Genomic DNA, 22,491 nt, shown 5'->3' with positions numbered 1-22,491 from the left:
GAAGATTTGGGAAGTGCCCTTTTTGTTCCACAGATGAGACAGCCCCCAGGTAATATGTGCAGAGCACAGAGGTCATTCAGGTCAACATGAACTGAGCGTCTAGCTGTGCGCTAACTCTCTCTGAGGTGCTAGGACCAGGACAGTTGAGATGAGTAAACAGGACTCTTGTCCTCGATACACAAATAATTGTGAGACAGGAGGGAAGGGGACAGGCCACAGCCACTCAAGGAATGACAGCAATTTAACACCAAAATGGTGGAAGAGTCACCTCCTAGTGGGCCTTAAGGATTAAGAGGTTTAACTTCTAGCAGACCTTGAGCTTCATTATATGCTCATTGTAACAGCGGGATCAAATAACATGCCTGCAGGCGCCATGACAGCCCCAAGGCTAACCGCCAAAGGCCAAAGAATGGGTGGTGGCCCAGTTCCTGGTAATCCTAGCCCCTTCCCCAGGGCAGTTGGATTGATCCCACCTGCAGGCGTGTGAAGCTACTGAGACCATAAAAAGTGACACCACCAGGCCTAGTGGCCCTTTTCGCCCTCTCCCCTTTGGAGACGGCCCTCACTCTGTCAATGGAGAGTGTACTTACTTTTACTTTACCCTGAGCACCCAATTCCCACACCTCTTTCCTTGCCTTTCTCTTGCCTTACACTCTATGCAGTATTGTAGCTCTCCAAATAAGTCTACCTTTACTCAACGGTGGCTCGCACTTGAATACTTTGCTGCGTGAAGCGAAGGACCCACACTTGGCGGGGCACATCCCAGGGGCTCAACCGAGACCTGGGACTCGGCCCTCCTCACGCCCCACGTCTGTTTCCCTGCATCAATTGCAACACAGTAGATATTTGTGGTATAATAAAAAATATATTTGTTCCTTGCCTCCTAGTTCCTGGCACAGAGCTTCTAAAGCCCTTGGAACTTCAGGAGTGAAGGGCGTGTCTTTTGTTATTCATAACAAGTCCTTTTCAACCAAACCTGAGTTTATGCTAATGAGGTGACAAGGAGCTGGCACTTAGATAGTTTCCAGGAGGGGCTGGCCTGGCTTAGAAGGTTGGAATTTTCAACTACCACCCCTCCCCTCCCATCTCTAGGGTAGGAAGAGAGGATGGAGATTGAGTTCATTTATCAATGGCCACTGATTTAGTCAATCATGCCTACGTAATCAAACCACCATAATTCTTGAACCATAAGATTTAGAGAGCCTTCGGGTTGGCAAACCACTAAGGTGTTGGGCGGGTGGCATGTCCTGAGATGGCTCGGAATCTGTGTGCCACCCTCCCTTGGCCCCTCCCTGATCTATGTGCCTGTTCCTCTGGCTGTTCATTTGTGCCCTATCTAATAAACTACAATCTTGAGTATAGTGTGTACCGAGTTCTCAGAAGTTCTAGTAAACCTGAGGGGGTGCTAATTTGGGAACCCCCAAATTTGTAGTCAGCTGGACAGAGGTGTGGGTGGCCCAGGGCCCCCATTTGCAACTGGCGTCTGAAGCAGGGGCAGTCTCGTGGGGCTGCGCCCCTAACCTGTGGGTTCTGTGCAAAGCTGCGTGGTGTCAGAATTGAAACTGAGCTGTGAGGCACCCAGCTGGTGTCAGAGGATGGAGAACTGTCATTGGAAAAACCAAACAGTGGTCTCTTGTCTCCGTACTGTGACCACGACCACAACCATTGTTACTGTGAGGCCAGACCATAAGAAATTGCCTTTTTTGTAGATCAAAAATAGCGGAGTCACGGCAGGTTCATATAATTCAACCTAACACCTCCTCTCCAACATCCACTGTCTGTAGTCGGCACAGTGCCGAGTGCTTTGGTGTGTCCTCCTGTGCATGCCTCGCGATGATCCTGAGACACGTACTGTTATTATTCCCAGTTTACACACGCGGAGCCTGAGCTTTATGGAGGTTAGGAAAAAGGCCGAGGATATATGGCTAGTGGGGGGCAGAGCTGCACTCGAGCTCAGGCCACGTGTCAGCCGACCTGGAGTGTGTCCTTCCCCTGGGGCTGCCTTAACAGAGTATCGCCAGCTGGGCGTCTGAAACAGCAGAGATATATTCTCTCACGGTCCCAGAGACTAGAAATCTGAAATCGAGGTGTTGACAGGATTGATTCCTTCTTGGAGGCTGAGGGAGGATCTGCTCCTTACTTCTTCTGGTCCTCACTGTCCATCCTTGACCTTCCCTGGCGCGTAACTGCATCCCTCCCATCATTGCCTCTGTCGTCACGTGGTCGTCTCCCTGTGTGTTGCCATCTTTCTTAAAAGTGCTCCAGTGATTGGACTAAGGGCCCACCTTCATGCAATATGACCTCATCATGCTTACACCTGCAGAGGTCCTGTATCCAAATATGGTCCATTTACTGGAACTGGGGGTTAGGACTTCAACATTATCTTTGGAGGGGCACATTTCAACCCATGACACTGAGTTCAAACGGGAGCTCAGACTGCAGGATGCTGCGTGCCTGTGTTGGGCCAGGAGCCCCACGTGCCCATTGGCCTCCTGGACCACTCATGCCCCATCCAGAGCCAGGCCAGCTCGGGTGACAGCTTAGGTGCAGACAGAGGGCTGAGATGGATGAGCCAGGCACCTCCCCTGCAGAGGAGGGGAGGCCTGCTGAGCAGTGTCTAGGTGGACCACCCAGGCTGCGTGGGCAAGGCAAAGGGGGCATTTTTCATGGCTGCCATGAACACACATCTTTCCCTGCAGCGTGGTTTAAATCACCTTGACAGGAAAACCTCAAACTTAGAATCTGGGCTGAAGATGGCTTTGTTTTTCTTGCTAATCAATTCTCTTGCTTTTGGCTAGTGGTGAGAAACATTTCAACACTTTACTTGAAAAGCTTGTTAGAAGCTCCTGGAAGATATCTTGGAGGTGCTCTACAGAAGTGCAGCAAGTTAAATGAGAAATCATGACCTAGTGAGGAGTATTCTGGGCTAAATGGCTGCCCAGTCTCAGTGCTTGCCCAAGGAGGTGGTCACGAAGATGTGTTAAGTGCTTTGAAATAGCTCTTATAATGTAGGTACTGCCCAAGAAGAGTCTGACGTAATGAACAGTACTGGGACTGTGGTCAGGCACAGTCTTGCCACTTCCAGGGAGAGCTGGGGACCTGCCCAGAGCACTTCTTGGCCACTGAGTCTAGTGCTTGAGGGGAAGAGGGGGGCCTGCCTGGGTGGGCAGCATGAGAGCAGCGGGGTCTGCCTTATCCCTTTGGGCAGGTCAAAAAGGAGTTCATTTGAACTAATGTGTATCCATTTGGAGACCCTTGAGGGCCTTTCGGTTTCCCCCAGGGTTCTCATGAAACGTGGCTGGCACATTGAAGCCAGTCATGCTTCTGAGGGCAAGCAAACATGATGGACAAACAACGACACTCTCCAGGCTTCCCGTAGGAAGAAATGCTCCTTTGGTTTGTTTGAACCACGGCTTCAGACCCTTGGAGCCTGAGTGCCTGGTAGGCAGGCTCCACACGTCATCTGTTAACACTGCCCTTCACCTCTGGGGACACTGCCCCAGGCCTGGCCACACCAGCTCTTTTCTTGGGCCAGTTGGAGGTTTCTTACCTGTGACTCAGACTGCAGATGAGACCTGGCAGAGGTGATTATTGTTCCGCTCTGAACTCTGGAGGAGAAACTCCTCTCCGACGTTACCTTTTACGATGGAACTGCTTCCTCACGTTCCCCAGGTTGTGAGCCCTGGACCTTCTCATTCCGGGCTTCGCCACTCTTTCAGTTCCCTTCACTTCACAGCGTCTATGCAGATGGTTCCAGAATCCTCACACCCACCTCTTTCCTGAGGGCCAGGTCTGATGTCCACCTGTCTGCCTGGGATTGATCGTCATCCCAAATGCAACATTTCTAAGATAAACTCACTGATCATTCTGCTGCTTGAGCTTAAAAATGACCTGGCCTCTGTCTGGCTTACTTCACTTAGTATGGCAATCTCTAGGTCCTATATTCAGTATCTCGTAATAAACCATAATGGAAAAGAATATGAAAAGGAACATATGTATGTGTAACTGAATATATATAATATATATGTATAATTATTGCTTTTCTGTACACCTGAAACTAACACAACATTGTAAATCAACTATACTTCAAACAAAACAAAACAAAAAGACTTGGCTCATGACAAATGAGGCTTCAGTCACTCAAGCCAAAGTTAGATCTCCTAGGCAATTGGCTGTTCAGCCTGGCAGAGTTCTTCTCCCTCCTGAACTCCAGGAGCCGCTGTCTTTTCCATCCTCATCACTGGACTGGCTCTCAGGCCCGTCACCGCTCAGCTGCACCCCTGCCATAGCGTCCCTCCTGTCTGCCCTCCTGGCTCCCGGGGTCTCCAAGTTCCTTACATGGGCTGGATTGATGATGCAATTATCTCGCTTTCCTGCTAAACTTCCCAGGGCTTCCCTCTTCTCTATCAAATGAAGCCGTCATTCCTCCTCCTGGAATGAAGGCCTGTTTTCAAGTTGAGACCTTCATCAGGAACGCGTGGCATTCTCTTTGCCCGTTGCATTCCAGGCACAGTGAATATAACCTTCCTTTTTCAGCCTCTGGGCCTCTCCAGACTGTCTGTCCCTTGTAATGCCCAGCTCTTATTCTCAGCTCTAGCTGTTGCATCGCCAGCCTTCAAGGCTTCTGCCTCTCGGTCTCGTTGAGACCTCATCACACTCTGAGGCTTCATCTGTGGCACATGTACACCAAGAGACTTGTATTTGAACTTGTGAGTTAATTGCAAGCTACTTGAGTCCATGGGCCTTGTAGATGTCCGGTGTACTTGTTAAGCTGAGTATGGGCAAATGCTGACAGTACACTCCCTGGCCCCGTGTCCTAGCCACTTCTGGCCTGAGAAAGCCTTGCTTTCTCTACGCCCCTTTTTAATCAGACACAGGCAATAAATTTGGCATGGAAAGACCTACCCTTCTCCCCCAACCCCCACTGATTATACATTTTGTTGGAGGCAAAAGCAAATTTCCAAGATTCAAATCAACACCAATTTAGAATTTTTTCTGCCAGTTGGCAAAGAAAACTTTGAAAAAGACATTTGACTTTTTTTTCAACTTGGGAAAAATTTGAAAGCGATAGCCTTTCAAGGACACAGGATACTTAAAAAAAAACAAAAACAAAAAAAACCCTCTACCAGCCTGGATTTACATAGTTCAATCCTGTCAAGCTAATCTAATCTTTTGTGACAGAGCTGCAGACCTGGTAGATCAAGGAGGGGAAACAATAGTTGGCATTTATCTTTGCTGGCTTTGAAACTTTTGATTCCTGGGTCCCGCTCAGTATGATTACCATTAAACTGCTTGAGAGGTTAGAGAGAGCACCAGTTCTAGCTGAGGGGGACAGAAGAGGCCTCCCTAGGGGGTCAGCCTTGAGCCCAGTGGCCATGAACATCTCCTGAAAGGGCCAGATGACAGAAAAAGGGAACCTGTTCAAAGTCGGAATCAATCTCAAGGTGGGGTTGGGAGTGTAGATGAATAATCAGCAAGAAAAGTGACGTTGGCCATGACTTAAGTGACCAATGCACGTGTGCAGGCTTGCCTAGAGGAGAGCCCGCGTTCGGGGACAACAGTGTCATCAGTGCAGCGCTGTACCAAGAACAGGACACCAGGTCAAAGCAACACCACACGTGGGAACCCTGCGGTCCTGCGCTTGCGTTAACTGTGCCCCCTTCCAAACTCCACAGCTAAAGATGGGAAACAGAATTTGGACAATGTTCCAGGGAGAGCCACAGACAGAGGTAATTAAACTAAGGCTGGGACATGGGAATTGAAGACTTCTACAAAACAGTTACAGGAATTTGGTTTATTGAATTTAGAGATGGACAATCTTATAAGGGCAGTAACAAACAAGAGTAGAAATAGGTTGAAATTACAACACATGAGAGTAAAACTAAATGTAAAGAAGACTTTCCTTAGTCTTAAGATTGATAAGTGGGTTGTTAAAAGCAGAGCAGAGCTCTGTAGGATGGCTGCAGTGTGCCAGGGACTGGCTGGCAGGCAGACCTGGACAACCTCTGAAAGTAAGTCTCCACCCCACATTGTTATGAGGCTACGTCAAAGCATAGTTGACCCTTGAACGACACAGGGTTGAAATGCGCCGGGCCACTCACACGTGCGTTTTTTCAGTGGTCAGTACTACAGTGCGACACAGCCTGCGGTCGGTTCCATCAGCAGATGGGGAATTGCGGGTAAGGAGAAACCATGGATACTGAGAGCTGACTCTAAGTTGTACATGGATTTTTGACTCGATATAGGGTTGGTGCTCCTGACCCCGTGTTGTCCAAGGGTCAACTGTACTTCTTAAAATCCAAAATGGAAAATAAGAAGCAGCCAGTGCTCCAAGTGTTATAATGGCCTCAGGCTTAGTTATCATTTATAAGGAGAAATTTGAACATAGAACAAAATTCGAACATATTCCTTAAGACCAGCCACTGCTGGGGCCATGAGCAGTGAGCCAGGACTTTCCTGCAGGTGGATACAGTGCTGATTAAATCTGGGGTGCAGCCAGACAACACACAGGTAATGGGATTCTTTCTGTTTTCTCACTTTTAGAATCAACAAGCCCCTGACAAAGTATCTAATCTTAAGTAGATGGTGACACTGGAAGTGTGAATGTATGACACCCTCAGCTGCTAATGTCTATTCTCTATCCCATTCAAACGTTTTTCTTTAAAGGTGTGATATGGTACAGAGAAAAAAAGAACACAAAGACTGTCCCTACAACACTGCTGATAACTAATAATCACACAGTCATTTGTTTGTAAGTTCAGTCTTTAAATTTAATCAGTCCTTTATAAAATTTCCCAATTAATTAGTAAAAGATGGCTTATTTTATTAGCCTTAAACATTGGTCGCTATTTAAACAAGACATTCTAAAAAAAAAAAAAAGCAATCACATAATAGTTTATAGTAATTTACAAGTGGATGGTATACATTTAGATACAGAGGTAGAAGTTCACTTTTACAACGCTTCACTAATACACATTTACCAAATTCAAGGCACAAAATAGTTTGCTTTACAAAAAAATACTGTAAAAATGTCATTTGCTGTTCTACAATGTAAATAAAACTTTCAAAAGAATCTTTACACCCTTCCATACGTACTCCATAGTATAAGATTTTCTCCCCCTCACTAATCATAGTTGGCACAAAAATGGGGACATTTTTAAATGCAGAAGTTCCCATTTTTAGAAACTGTTTCTTTGCAGAGCTGCTATGTATTCCAGATCAAAGTCCATCCAAAGAAATGAAACACAGCAACTTCCTGAGGAAAGGGCACTTTCTGTACTGCAGCACAATTCATAGGTAGAAAACGTACGATCTTTTTTGGATTAAATAGGTCTCCAGAGGAACAGATACTTAAGGAAAGATTTCAGAGATAAATTTTAAAATTTGACCAACTTGAGTCGTTACGACTTTAACAGAGAGACCTGGTCACTTTTACTGTAATAACCAGACATCGTTTACTTCAAACTGATGGAGATTTCAAAATGCCTTTTTAAAAGAGTTGTACATACAAACACCATGAAAGGGCCACACAGGTTTTGCAAAACTGAAACTTAGAAAACATGAGAAAATATAGCATGTCAGTCCTTGAAGTTGCAAGGGTGTCAACTGGCTAGAGATTAATTACAAGAATTAATAAACTCTATGGGAATTAAGAAAAACCACACACGTGAAACACACTGTGGTTATCGTCTCGAGACTTCCTGCTCATTCAAAAAATAAAAATAATAATAATGCTAGCCCGGAGATGTCACACAGCGCTGGTCTAAAAGATTGGACTGGTTTCAGGGTTCTGCCTGAAAAGGACCCTGTTGGCAATTAAGCTCACTTTTGCTGATCACATTTTCCAAATACTCTAGTCAGTTAATTTACACTTTTATTATTTTTTTTAAAAAAAGTTGATTAAAAAAAAACAGTCAATGTGGATTTAGAATCCAGAGATTATCAGTCATGCTGATGTGGATCGAACCGAGATATCTTGATCACCTTCTGGTAGAAATAATATTCCATATACAAAAAAAATCCTTAGATTCCATTTTTTGCTTCGTTATTGTTTGTGGCTTGTTTTCTCTGAGCGATAAAGGGGTACATACACTTGTCCGCTCCTAGGAACCGATACATGCACACAACTGCTTCAAAAGGGAGGATGCTGAAAGAGGAAAAGTCACAGTTAGCAAACGGGGGACGCTGTGTGGCAGTTATGTTACGGGGCGGGTGTGGGAGGCCCAGCGGAGCGGGGAGCCCCTCAGTTACCTCTTCATGAAAGTCACGATGTACATGAGGCGGGGGGTGCAGATCATGGGCTGGTCGGTGAGGATGGCCTTCATGGCCTGCTTCACACAGTAATCGGGCTTCAGAGGGGGCAGAAAGGGCTCAATTTCTTTCCTGGGAGTTACACATTCAGAAGACGAAATTAAGAGTGAACACAGAATAGGGAAGACTGGGAAACATGCATCAAAATACGAAGGGTGGGTGACGTTATCTGAGGGACAGGATTTGGGGTCCATTTTACTTCGTTGTGTTATTTCTGTATTTTCTAAACTTTCCTACTATGAACACATTTTATTTGCATAGTCTAGAAAACAAGTTAACAAAAGCAGAATTGGTCTGCTTTTCTGTAAAGTGAGAAAGTCGTGTTTTCAAAATGCCTTAAAACGTATTTCAAATTATTATTATTTTTTCCTCTCAGTTGAAAAAGGAGAGGTTGTCTGGCATAACAAACACTACACCCAAACAAGATGCCAAACTTTCAGCGTTAAGCGTAGTTCAAATGGTGGCGTGTAAACGCCGACAAAACCTTTCCGAGTGGAATCAAAGTCCTTGGGGTGCTGTCCTAGACCGCGTTTCCTCTGGGGGTCTCTGAAATGAAGGGCACGGAGATAGCCTACCTTCAGCTGAATTCGATCCATTACACACTGAGATAACTTAACATAATTTATTCTTTTCCCCTTTCATTGTCCCCTCACAGCTCTGGACACCTGTCGTGACAATGACTAGGAAACAGAGCGCTGCAGACCCTCAGCACCTGGTTCCTAAGTTCCTAAGAGGAAAAAACCAAACCAACACGCACACACACATGCACACGTGCGCACATATGGGAAAAGAGGCAGGGGCGAGTCCCCCTGGGTCCAGACTTAGTCAGCCTGAGATCGAAATGACTCAAATCTCCACCTGCTTCACGGCGTGGTCAGGTTCAGGATGTGTTAGGATTGGCCCTGACCCACAGGGAACTGGTTTGGTTATCTTGCTTGGCCTTTCAAATTCAGCCAAGCAGAGATCTCGAGTTAGTAAGCATGTCCTTACAAGTATCCTCTTAATGAGTCATGGTTTTGTTTATTCTGCTTAGCTCAAGTCAGATGTGACTTGACATTTCTATTCCCACATGCCTCCTTTCAAAGTGTGTGGGCATTTTATTTCATTTTTAGTAAATCTAAACGTTTCTTCTCATTCTGTCAAGAGTGAATCTAGCTATAAACACTTTCTGCCAAAAGGAAGTTCCCAAATCTGTTCCTCTGATTTTTTTTTTTTTTTTGGTTTGTTTGTTTGCTTTTTTGTAGGAGGAGGTAACTAGGTTTGATTGTTTATTTATTTAATGGAGGTACTGGGGATTGAACCCAGGACCTCGTGCGTGCTAAGCATGTGATCTACCACCGAGCTCTATCCTCCCTCCAAGTCCCCAGATCTGGAGTGTCACATTCAAGGGTCTTTTTAGAAGAAAGGCCATCCTCCTCTGTGGCAGTGACATTGGTAACCAAACCAGAGTTGCATTTATGGACCAACACTAATAAAAGAAAGAAAATCTCTCCTGAAGAAGTAGCTTCTCAGGAAAGTCCTGGGTCCTGGTTTTCTCTTGGAAGGTGCAGAGCAGCCACTGCCCACTGAGGCCTCCAGGCCGACTTCTGCAAGCTCACTCCAGCCCCTCGCTCGTCAGTCGTGCACACCCCAATTTTACAAAACTTGACCAATGAAAACTACAGGTTAACTGTCCAATGATGGCTGTTAATGTGCAAGGCTGATTGTGGCTGGGGATCCAATTGATTCCATTGTCTCCTGAGATGGAAAGGTGATTTTTAAAACGGCTTCTTGTCAGTATTAAGGCAGGTGCTTACTCACCTAATTCGGCAGCCTCTGAACATGCCAGTGTCTACAAGGTAAGGGCACACCAGCGTTGTTTTAATTCCATCTTTTTCAGCAGCCTTTAACTCGTGGCTCAGAGATTCATGAAAACCCACAACTCCAAATTTACTGGCACAGTAATCCTGAGGTGATGGGGAAAGAGCAGAAATACTCAGTAAGCGCACACATTCCTCACCAAACTGAAGCTTTCCTGGCCCTGTTACTCTGGTTACATGCTTGATACAAAAGGTTACAGGTGACTAAGCAAAGAAAAAAGGAGAGCATTTTAAAAGACACATATCTGATGTGGTTCGGTGCAGAAATAATATTTTCAAAGCAACAGCAGAAACAGATGAACACTTTTTGCCACATCAACGAAGTATCATATTACTCTGGGGAAGTCACCACAAAGGATTCTATGAAAGCTAACAAGCTGGAGTTAAAAATGGAGAGAGGTTCACTTTGAAGTGTCTGGAAAATTTACAAATGGTCTCTTGTTCAGAAAAGGAGACTGAAAAACCAGTTTGTTTAAATTAATGCTAGGAGAACAAAGGCGAGTCTAGCTTGGGTTATAAGCTGTTATGATCCGATTTTCTTTCCAGGGTCAAGTGAAAATGGAAATGACAAGTACACCCTGTGAACTTAAACTAGAGCTTAACCTAAGGACTCACGGTCTAGAAAGAACGTTCTTCTCCGTTACCCAACTTTCAATTTCGCTGTGGGAACGGAGAAGGTAGAAGCCTTATCTTCTGCATCCTTTTGCATATTTGCAGGGGGTGATGTTTTCAGTTTTACCCTCCAGGCACCCATGGGACAAACAGCACAGAACAATATACATATACACTCTATGTCACTTGAATATGGTGAGGAAAAGGGTCTGATTAAGCCCAGTTCCACAAACTTACAATGCAGACACCTCATACCCGTCCCTAGCCATCTCGTCTGATGAGGTGATACAGGATAGCTTGCTTTTTGGCAAGCTGACCAAAACAGAACGTCAACCTTTGGCCTCATTTATCTGTTCCCTGTGGCACGGCCACTGCCCTCCAGTCTCATCTTGACCCCGTGCCTTCCCACCGCCATCAAGCAAAACTGCTCAGGAAAGCGGGGCGTAAGTGGCGCTTCGGCAGCTGGCCCTGGGGCACCGTCCCTCACAGGCAGTGTGAGTTCACAGGCTTTCACGAACGTGCGGGCAGCGGATACTCTTCCTAGGACTTTGCTGTATTCGTCACAAGATAAATCGATTGAATGAAGGAGATGCTTTATATTGGACCAACCTCAACTCCAGCCGTACTGAACAATCCCAGGGAACTTGCAACCGTCACGATGTGACCGTGGTTAATCTCCAGCATGGTAGGGAGGAACGCTTTTGTGGTCTGAAAGGAAAGGAAGATTCAAGCTTTAGAACTGACATTATGAGTTTCATCTAAAACCCAATCCCAGGTCACAAAGCAAAGCTTTACCCACATAACGATGCATTTCCCCATTTGTTTTAAAACATTTTACATTTATCAGGAAGAGAAGATCCTCTGAGCGTCTGGCTAACTTAGCACCGTGTCATTGGCATGGAAGGCCTGTTAGAAGCCGTGACCAACAAGACTGAAACACAAGAGCTTTAGGGGACAATGTCCAGAGATGAAAAGAGAGCCATTAGCAGGAGGCTCTTTATCACCTTTCAAGTGATAGTTATCTGCTAATCTAAACTACTCCCAGGTCAGAGATCTCTTCACGCTCATGACACTTCAGCGCAGCCATCTCCTGTCTGGGAGGGACCTCCTGCCTACCCACCAAGAGGTGCCTCGTATAATGTTTACCTTATGGCTGTGTCTACACAGCACAGACTCATGAATGAAGAGATACTCCAGCAGCATCTTTCAGCATCCAGAGCTTTACTACCAAAGTATACTAAGAGGATATAAAGTACTTAGGTGTTAAGAAAAAGAGAGTACAAGTACAGAATCATTTGAATGAAAAATGTGTCATAAGGCCTACTTTGCCTTGACAACAATTAATAGCCATCCGAATGACCACACTCCACTGTGGGGTCTACTGGGGAGTGACCTCCCCCAGAGGCAGGTGCCTGGCCACTCAAGGGGGCAAAGCACAGTGACAGAAGTTCCAGGGCAGTGGACCCAGAGGCCGTATTGATTTCTTACGCACTAAACTTCTCCTTTCCCTCTGGCTGTCTTGCCTTCAAGATGCAAGGCTGTATTTTTTTTAAAAATTACTTCAAATTGCTTAAGGTGATCTATTAACTACTCCACCAGGCTCCCAACAGTTTTATAACCTGCTTCTTAAAAGAAAGCAGCAAAGAGCAATCTGTCTACTGTTGAGTTATACCCCACTACCAACACTGCTTCCCGTGATTTATGAAGTTAAAAAGACCCAAACACTACACAGTGGCCTTAAAGAAGAGCTGCATTCCCTTCTCAGAGGATTTTCTGACCAGGAGATCACTGAATTTTTGCATACGTATTTAATTTGTTTTGATAACATTTGCATATACAAGATCATAAACAGCCATTCCCTTAATTCTAAGGTTCTCCCATGTTCCCATCCATGATGCATACATTGCCAGATGAGTCTCTGTGAACGTCTCCAAGGTCTTCCTCAATCTGACGCCTGCTCATCACATAAACCCCTGGGTCCCCACTCACACCTGTTTGTCTGGGCCTTCTCTCTGCTGTTGCCCAGTCACTCTTGCTCTCACCTGTAAGGTTTTACCTACGAACTCTTCTCTGACAGTCTACCTGCAATGCCCTCCTATATAATCCAAAGCGTAATATTAATCACATATTTACATAGTCTCTCACGCTTTTAAAAGTGCTTTACGTTAATTAGGTCATCAGAGTCTCTCAATAATTCTCTATGGAAGGTAGTTAGGGTGTTAAGCCTTTATCTAATATTATTCCATTCACCTTGATTTTGTCTATATTTCCTTAAGACATATAATCAGTATCATTCACTGTAACATATAATTATGTTTTGTAGTATTCTGATTTTTTTTCAGTCCATAGGACCTGGACACTTTAGGCTTTATAGCTTATATATGGACATTATATTGCAGAATTACAATAAAGTAACATCACAAAGAAGCTTATCTATTCTAATCTAAACCAGACAACACAACCTTAAGTAATTATACCTGTAAATCTTCTTTTAAGTACTTGATTATAATTAATTGTTCCTAGATTGGCTAAAAAGTACAAAATTTAGTCTTGATGTTATCCAGAGATCTTCTAAGTATTAAAAGTTTGCCAAGTCTTGGAAGAGAGGGATGGATTTAGGATGAAGGTCCTATTTTTAAGTTAAGTAAGTAGAAGGATTCAATATTAAATCCTAAGTACTTACACACACACATATAATGTCAGCAAGGATGTGCCACTGGGTGAGCTTACAGACCCGAATCTCTGACCGTGCTCTTTCAGGGCCAGTGTCCACGCGAGCACGACCTGGTGGTGAGCCCCCACCAGAAACGCAGACGCCAAGTCACTGGCTCTAATGACTTCTCCATATTCACGTTCCATGTGGATGCCTGCAGGTGTTAAATGGCTCATCCAGATCCCCAGCACATATAAAGGTAGGTGATAGAAGATTAGCAAGTTCCTAACTGTTTTTAAGTTCAATTTGCTGCAAGGTTCTGAAACTGATTAAAGTCCACTTCTGCTCCAGCAGACTTAACTTATTCATTCAACAAGTATTTCTTGAACATCTACTACGTGCAGGCACTGTATTATGATCTGGCCAAACAATGATGGGTAAACTGGAAGCAGGTCCCATTCCTGTCCCTCAGCAGGATTCAGTCTCACTAGCACCTGTGTTAAGTCAGCACCTCGAATATGAAGCTGTCCTAGTTTCTCTCTCTTAAGAGCAGGGCGCTATGGCTGCAGATTCTAAACGATGCGACTTAGTGCTGCTTCCTCCCGCAGAGCACTTTGGAAGGACATTGAAGCTACTGGTTTTGCATTTAAAGGAAAAAGGAAAAAAGAAAAAGAGAAAAAAGAATCCAAATATGGCTATGTTACTAAAGTCTTTTCCAGTGGTAGACTGTAAACATGTTTTCCAGGGAAATACGCTTCACTTTAGGTAGCCAGTAAAGTGTGACACAGGTTTGTTTGTTTTAATATGAGGCTTCTTTTCAGAGGGAGAGAGGGGTTGATTTAAAAAAAGAAAAGGTAGTGGCAGGTCAAAGTTTCTTATAAAATGTAATTTCTCTCTCTAATCAGGGATGAATTTGGCCTTTTGTGTAAATGAAATCCAGCGTGTCTGTATTTTCTACCTTCCAAGAAAAAGGCCTACGTTCTTTATTTAGAAAGTCTCGCCACTTACAATACTACAATCACTACAACTACGAACAGTGTCGGGAACAACAAACAAGGTGCTGAGGAAACTGGGAGGGGAGGTAAGCAAGCCATCTCAGGGGCCGGGTGGCCACGGAACTCAGACTGATTGTCTTCCAAAGCTGGTGTTGGCCACACAGCTCCTACTGGGTGCCGGGCGAAGGCAAGCCGGGGGAAGAGCATTCACACCGGGGCGGCTCAGGTTTCTTTTTAAACCCGAGTCTGCAGGGCTCACGCCGGAGCCCGATGCACGTGACCGAGCACTACGGCTGTTAATCATTTCCTTTGCCGCCTGAGTGGAGGCGACCGATTACCGCTCATGCGTCCTTTCCACAACCAAACGCCTGCCTTGAGTCGGGGGCACGTTACCAAATAAACTTTGATCAACACCAAGTCTATTCCTTACTTTCCGAGAAAAATGCTACAAACGTGTGGCAAGAAGGCATGCGTTCTCGGGAACGTTCCCAAGTAACCCGACGAGGTTTCTTTTCTAATTCCTCTTGCCCTCCGCAGTCTGGTAGGTGACATCTGAGATAGCACAGCCTATTCCGTCCTTGACACAGTTTGACAGCACAAAGAAACCTGGCACTTTGTGATGAATTATTAATGTGCACAAATATTGCAGCGCGTATGGGACCGGGACCAGCCAAAGGTGAAGTGCCAGTTGCCATGACACCAGTCAGTTCAAGCTCAGGTTCGTGATCTCTAACTTTGTCTCAGAGTCGTTACAAGAACACATAGAGCAGATCTGTGGCGAACCCCCGAACGGCTTAAGTGTAAGTGGGCGCAGGTGCTGCCAATGGGGGTTCTGAGAGGGGCAACTCGGAAACCCCGCGGAGCACCAGGGCCGTTAGGCCACCTCATCACTGTAAGGACGAAGCATCTAGATAGGGAATTGCCACCCAGTAGAGGGATCTCTAGAGGAAGTACGTCTGATGGGTCACTAGACTTAGCTGGTCCCACTGGTGGCTGGCAAGGTTAGCCAGACGCTTAGCCTCCATCAGAGGACTGCACTCCATCACTATGTCCTCACAGTCAAATGTCTAAGAAACAGAGGAGGGCACCTCGTTCATCATTAGGAAAGTAGGCTGACTTGCTCTGAGGTGGGTCTCAAAGTCAGTAACCAACACAATGCCAATTCGTATGTTCGGTGAGAGAATCTAGAGTGGGAAGGAACCAAGGGATTATTTTATCTGCAGAGGAGAAAACACTTTTAATAATGGACTCTGGCTAAAAAGTGTGATGATGGACCTTTGATTACCTGGGATTAATTCTATCACAAGACTCTAATACCACAATCTGCCACCAGCTGACAGGGTTGCTATGTGGCTAAAAAGAAGGAGAAAAAAAAAAAGACACTCAAATGGACACTGACATTCCTATGAAACATGCTTTGTGAGTTTAATATCTCCATAGCTCCTCAGGGTTCCTCTTCAAAGCACTGGGCACTTTGAAAGATAACTGTAAAGGTCATATTTATAATATAAACAAGAACTTCTTAAACAGAAGTGTGACTGGACAGAGACATGACATGTCATATCTTGAGAAATCTTTGAATGTTAGGTTTACGCCAAATTAACTCCTAACAGTTCCAACCCTCCAGATCATTCTTGCTGCTCTTAATGACAGACTGCAATGCGGAGCCTGCAGCTGCACTGTCAGGACAAATTAACCTAAAGTTAAACAAAGGAGCATGTGAAGAAATGTGGGATCCGGCAAAGTCTGACTTTTGAAATTTCGAGACGGATGACATTTTAAAGGTGTAGGTAAGACACTCAGAATACGTTTTCCGTATTTGCACGCAATTCAAGGTTAATGGAGACCAAGGGAAAACCAAAGTTAATTCCTCACCATAGGAAAAGGCCTCATACTCAATTTTTGTGCATTTGCATGACTGTGGTCAATTCAAGGAAAGGCGTCTTTCTAAAAGAGTCATTTTGAAGTGTTTCTCTCTCATTTGAATGTCCAAGAAAACTTTCATTTCTAAAGAGGACCAAAAATCACGTTATAGTGTGAAAAGGGTTAACATCACCGGCACATATATAGTGCAGTTTTCTGATGTAAGCCTGAGGGTTTGCAGAATCTACAAATAACAGCAATATATACAATTTGGAAAAAGTACGGTCAAGACTCCACTGAACGGAGTACATTTACCTGGACATCCTCACAGTACCCCTCCAAATGCTTCAACAACTCTCCTTGGTGTTTGCTGCTTCTGCTTGGGTTGCTACTAGAGTAATTTATCTTTATCAAATCACAAGGGGAACAGGCTGCTTATTTACAAGGCTAAAATGACATCTGGTGGCACTCTTCTCTGAAGATTCAGTCACCGTGCCTGGAAAACTACGATTCAATGGTACAAACTATTGAAAGCGCTGAAACTATGGTAAACTGGGTTTAAAAGGCTATTTAATAGGATAAATCACTGATGTGTTCAAAGATTAAAAAGTGGTGACCTACCCCCAAACTAAACTGGGAAAAGAGACACATGGCTAAATCAATATTCTTGATCCAGCAGATTTACAGGTATCTGCTTAGGCCACATACTGACCACGAAACTTTAGATAATTCACTTTGACCGTAGAGGGTGTAACTTGAAATTTTTCATTACAAAATTATCTTCAGTTAGGAAGTAAAACCAAAATCTGTATTTGCTAGCAATATACCGACTTTCAATACTTTAGTTTTAGTTGACAGCACAAATTCTGAGATTCGTGCAATTCAATGACACCTTTTTTCCCCCTATTTGAGTGTTTGTAGAGACAGAAAGGTCTCTTGACGAATTGTGCAACAAAGCCCCAAGATACTGACGCCTGGAATGACTCTCAGACTTAAAGTGTTCATCGAAATCTCCATCAGCTTGACACAAAATGTCCTCTTTAGCTATAGCAGAAAGACTAAAGAATACGTCATAATCACCCAATTCATACCTATGTTCCATTTCCTGTCCTTTCTGTTATTTTGAGGCCACAGGCATTAGTTCAACATTTAGAGGCATCAGCAGTTAATACTTAACACACATGCACAAGAACACTCCTACAGTTGCCCTGCAACCAAGAAGCTAATAAAAGAGCTAGGCTTTTCAAATGAACACCTAGATGATGACACCATTAGTTATTCAGCAAAAATAAATGCTTCATTAACTTGCCTTCCCACTGTTAAAACATGGGATGAATCTACCCCGAGGCAGCGACTCAGATATCAACACTCCCTTACACTTTAGAGTTTGCTGTGCAGAAATACCAGAAAGGAGGAGACTTAAAACTCCATCTGTCTGGAAAATACACTGGCCTTTGGAGTCCAGGAACCCACCTGGTACTGACTGTCAATCACTTAACCTTCCTTGTTACTTGACTTCTCTTGACATAACTCATTTGTGGGACAGAAAGGAGGTCTCCAAGGTTTCTTAGCTCAAAAATGTTATGACGACTCACATCCAATTATTCTTTCTTTGATTCCTACCACGCATTCAATATACAAGTCGTAACACTGAGGTATTACTCGCCTAAGACTCTCATAAATGACTCAGTGAGGTATCAACTCCATTAGTGCGGCTGCCGGCATCTGGTGAGCAGCAAAAATATCTATTCATTAAACATTTATATGTTGTCATGGCTGTGCCTTTTAAAATAATGTAACTTGAAGCCATGCCTCCTACACATCAAAAAAATTACAAATTATCTGCGAAGCAATCATCGTTTTTCTGTGTTTTACTTGAGTCCACAGGAGATCTGTGTGTTCAAAGAAACAATGAATTGCTGAACACTGGTTCTCAAATGCTGGTTTCCCTGCCTCTCCCCCTGGCTGAGTCCTCAGTGATCAAAGGAGCATTCCCTGAGCGCTCTCTAGCTTGGGCCCCTTCTCCTATTTAATAACTCTTCACAGAATATTGAAATAACCCACAAAATTGCAGCCAAATAGTCTGTTAAGCAACAGGTTGTCATTCATCCCTTTGCTTTGCCCCAAACTCAAGTCACATCCCTGAAACTGTAATAAAGACAGATCTTACAAAGGGCAGAGGCTTCGGTTCTGCTCCAGTGACTGGTAACCACTTCCACAAGGCATGACCACGTGCACGGGGGTTCAGCCACGGCTGAGGGCATCTGAAGTGGCAGGACCACCCCCCTGCCCCCAACTCCAACACCGCAGCCCAGCAATGTCACCATGATCACCTCCCATCATCTCCTGTACTTCATACATGCAAGGAGTTCAAATTCTTCTCTGCTTTCTAGTTTGCTCACTATGGAGTCTTTATAGAAAACGAAATCTTTACCTAAATGAAAGATAAATGCAATCAAGAGGTTACTCCTGAAAACGTATTTTATTCTTAGACGTGTGCTGTAACAACTCAGAACTCATGCACTCTTTGTGAGGGTCTTCGAGGTATCTGTATTGTTAGGCAGTAGTAAAAGAAAAAAAAAATCTTTGCGAACCTCTTAAAGAAATTTTAAGGACTGTAAAAGCCGCCTTTTCTAGCAATGAGTTCTCAAACTGTGCTACACACTGGACTCATTGGGGGAGGTTCTAGTTTTAATGCCCAGGCACAACCGCCACTTATATTTGGGAGGGGATCGAGCACTGGGGGACAACACTCCCCAGGTGACTCCAACGTGCAGCCATGTATGAGAGCTGGTGTTCTAGAACAGAGTGTCTGCCCCCAGCGCCACTGCCATTTTGTGCTGGATCACTTTATGCTGCGGGAGGGCTGTGCTGGGCATTGCAGGATGTTTAGCAACATCCACGGCTTCAATCCACTAGATGCCAGGAACAGCCCCACTGGTTTTGACAAGGGAAAAATGTCTTCGGATGTGGCCAAATGTCCCTGAGCAGGAAACAGCCCCTAAGAGAACCACTCTTTAGAAGGAACATGCACATTGCAAATCAAGTTCCATATAGTCCAGTGATGACTTCTCCAAGCTTTAATTCTCATATTATAATGACATTTTCTAGCTTTGGAAGACATTCTAGGCTTTAAAAAAAAAATCACAAATATGGGCTCAGCAGTCCATCACTTTTAGTTTACATGTTAATACCTACAAACCACCACTCTGCTACTAAGTTAACATTAACATCATTGAAAGGAAATAATGCCAGTAACGGTGGGGGCCAGGAGCAGAGGAGGGGCTGCACAAAGGCAAAGTCTCTGCTCTCCTGCAACTCATTTCCGGACAGCCAGTTTGGTCCTGGGCAGAAAGAACAAAGCTCTCCAATGCGTGGCCTGGACTTTGAGCCATGATACTCATGGCTTTGGAAACGCCATCCTGGGCACAGCATCCAAGGGGAACAGGGGGCAGGGGGGCACCTGGACTCTTCTTTGTAAATAATGGCCTGGAAGCCAAATCAAAAAAATAAACCTAAACAAAGGTGGACCCCAGAGGGCATGGTCTGGCATTGCTAGCCTACAACATTCCTAAAGGGCTGATTAGTTCAAGGGAAAAAAAAAAAAAGACACAGAGAGAGAATATTAATATTGAGAAAGTGGGAAGGAAAGTTAAATACTCAAGGGCAGTTCCTCCTCAAACTTTGATGTGCATGATCACCTGGGATCTGAATCAAATGCAGACTCTGATCCATTAGGTTGGGGAGGGGGCCTGAGAGTTTGCTTTTCTCATGTGCAGCCTTGGGCGGGGGTGAGGGGTGGGGTGATGCTAGTGCTGCTGCTCTGGACTGAACGCAGGCTGAGGTTCTAGCATGAGCCAGAACTGTCTACTCCAAACCTTAAGTGGCTTCAGATCAATTTCTCTAGAAATTCAGCAAAATAGGCAGACGAATTTCTCGACCTTCTGTGCCACCTGTGTGCTTTGAACCAGAGTATCAGGGGTCGAGAGGCCCCATTCTCCATCCCCCACATCCTTCCTCCAACAATGTTCATCAGATAAAGGCCAGTTCAAACTGATGTCAGGAGCCCTGGGAGCTTAGTAAGGACAACTATGGGAGTTTACAGCCATATGTACAGTTGCCTGGGACCCATTTTTAGTACTGGCAGGCTCCTCTGCTGTGGTCTGGGTGTTTGCGTTCCTCCAAAATTCCTGTTGAAACCTAACACCCAACGTGATGTTGTCAGGAAGGCCTTTGGGAGGTGATTAGGTCATAAGGGTGGAGCCCTCATGAATGGGATTAGTGCCCTCATAAAAGAGACCCCAGAGAGCTCCCTCACCCCTCCCACCATGTGAGGTCACAGCAAAGACACCCCTCCCACCATGTGAGGTCACAGCAAAGACAGCTGTCTATGAACCAGGAAGCGGGTTGTCACCAGATACCACGTCTCCTGGAGCCTTGATCTTGGACTTCCAGCCTCCGAATTGTGAGAAATAAATTCCTGTTGTTTATAATTCACCCCATCCATTCCTGGTGTTCTGTGACAGCCGCCCAGATGGACTAAGAGAGCCCCATCCCCATTAGGACAAGCTCTCAAAAACAAGAGACCCAGATGACTTTAAAATCCTCTCCCCTTATCCACAGAGGCTTTGAAGGCTCAGCTTTCAAGACAAGGAATTCAGACCCTTTCAGCCTAAGCATTCACCTTTTTCGTTTTCCACATTTACCTTTCTGAAGCTTTCATGCTTTGGTAAGCCTGTGAGAAAACCCCACATAGGAAAATAGGAGCCCTTTAAAAGTCAGATGCTCGGCCAAAACCGCACAGGCAGTTTTTAAGAATCCGTGATTAGCATTTCCAAAGCAAAGCTCAATGTGGAGCTATCCGGACTCCTGATCCCATAAGTTGATTACATAACAGAATAGAGAATAAAGGTTTTACATCTTCCAGGAGATAAGCTTTAAACAAACAAACAAAAACCTAAACTAAGACCACCTTGTTACTGACATTTTGGTATCAAGTATTTGTAGAACTTTGTTCAGCCAGTCCTTGTGCAAGAGCCTCTGTGATTCACTGTTGTTTATGTCCAGTCTGTCAGTGTTGACATGCAAACCAGGAGGAGAAGGAAGCTCAGTGACCAAGGATATACCACATTCTTCTCAATGAAGTAACCACCTCAGCTACACACCATGGAAATTTACAGAAAAGGCACAGAAAAAAAACACATGAATCCGGTTTTGGTAATAAAACTCAAGCATGATATTGGTTCTTCAGAATTTCACATGCTTGTGTAATTCATGGAGCAAATTTTCTGGGGATATTAAGCTAGGGTTAGTCAGTCATTGCTAAACTAACCATGCTAATAAAAAAAAAATCAACATTTGAAGGTGGATTCTTACATTATACTGCAGGGCAAAAGCATACGTGACTCAGGAAAACCTTCCAGGAGCTTTGGACAAGGAGCCCAGGTAAGTGTTTGCAGAGCTTCCAAACTAAGGCCCTAGGTGGAGCGTCGGCTCCTAGCTTCTTCCTTCCCCAGTGGTGACCTTAGGCAAGTCCCACAACCTCTCTGGGTTTGTTTCCTCATCCATAAAAATGGGCATAATGGCTCTACTTAATCCACAGTCGCTATGAGGAGCACATGAAGGGACTTTGTAAAATTTAAATGCTATATAAAAGTACAGTAAATGCAACCAAGGCTAATTAAGCATGTATTTATAGGCTGTTTTGGTTATAAGTGCTGTCTATTTTTGGTTGTGTGTTTCTTAAGTTCCTGCAATTCCTTGTTCTTACTATGTACGGCTCCCAGGCCTCCCTGCCCTCCACGCAGCCCCAGCCCACACTTCCGGCAAAAGCAGTCTTACAAACACAGAGCTAAGCTTCTGCTTCGGCTTCCTGCCCCCACCTCCAGAATCCTGGATGATGCTGGGAAACCAGACACTTTACAGTAACACCTCTTCTCTAATCCTCGTCTTTAGTCTTGTTCTACTGGGAGCAGAAAACCATTTAAAAATATAAATTACAGGGGGAGGGCATAGCTTAGTGGTAGAGTGAGTGCTTAGCATGCATGAGGTCCTGGGTTCAATCCCCAGTACCCCCGTTGAAAGACAAATAAACCTAACTACTCTACTCCCCCCCGAAAATAATTTTCAAAAATATATAAATTACAGTGCTTGTCAGAGAAGAGTCCAGCAAATGTAAAAATACAAAAAGTTAGCAGAG

At 44.6% G+C, this 22,491-nt stretch overlaps 1 protein-coding gene across 1 annotated transcript in view; it reads right to left on the bottom strand.

The window, feature by feature from the left end:
- Nucleotides 1-5,779: 5,779 nt before the first annotated feature.
- Nucleotides 5,780-22,491, bottom strand: part of RDH10 (retinol dehydrogenase 10) — a 28,074-nt gene continuing 11,362 nt past the window's right edge. The window contains exons 3-6 of the mRNA XM_010951359.3: nucleotides 11,391-11,489; nucleotides 10,111-10,256; nucleotides 8,251-8,382; nucleotides 5,780-8,146 (exon numbers count right to left, since the gene is read on the bottom strand). Of these exons, the coding sequence (XP_010949661.1) occupies nucleotides 8,023-8,146; nucleotides 8,251-8,382; nucleotides 10,111-10,256; nucleotides 11,391-11,489 (501 nt within the window). The 3' untranslated portion in view covers nucleotides 5,780-8,022. The remainder of the gene's footprint in view (nucleotides 8,147-8,250; nucleotides 8,383-10,110; nucleotides 10,257-11,390; nucleotides 11,490-22,491) is intronic.

Source organism: Camelus bactrianus, chromosome 29 (assembly GCF_048773025.1).
Source record: "Camelus bactrianus isolate YW-2024 breed Bactrian camel chromosome 29, ASM4877302v1, whole genome shotgun sequence".
Classification (NCBI taxonomy): Eukaryota; Metazoa; Chordata; class Mammalia; order Artiodactyla; family Camelidae; genus Camelus; species Camelus bactrianus.
The sequence above is the reverse complement of the archived record's forward strand: the minus strand, read 5'-3'. Positions and strand labels throughout refer to the sequence as shown.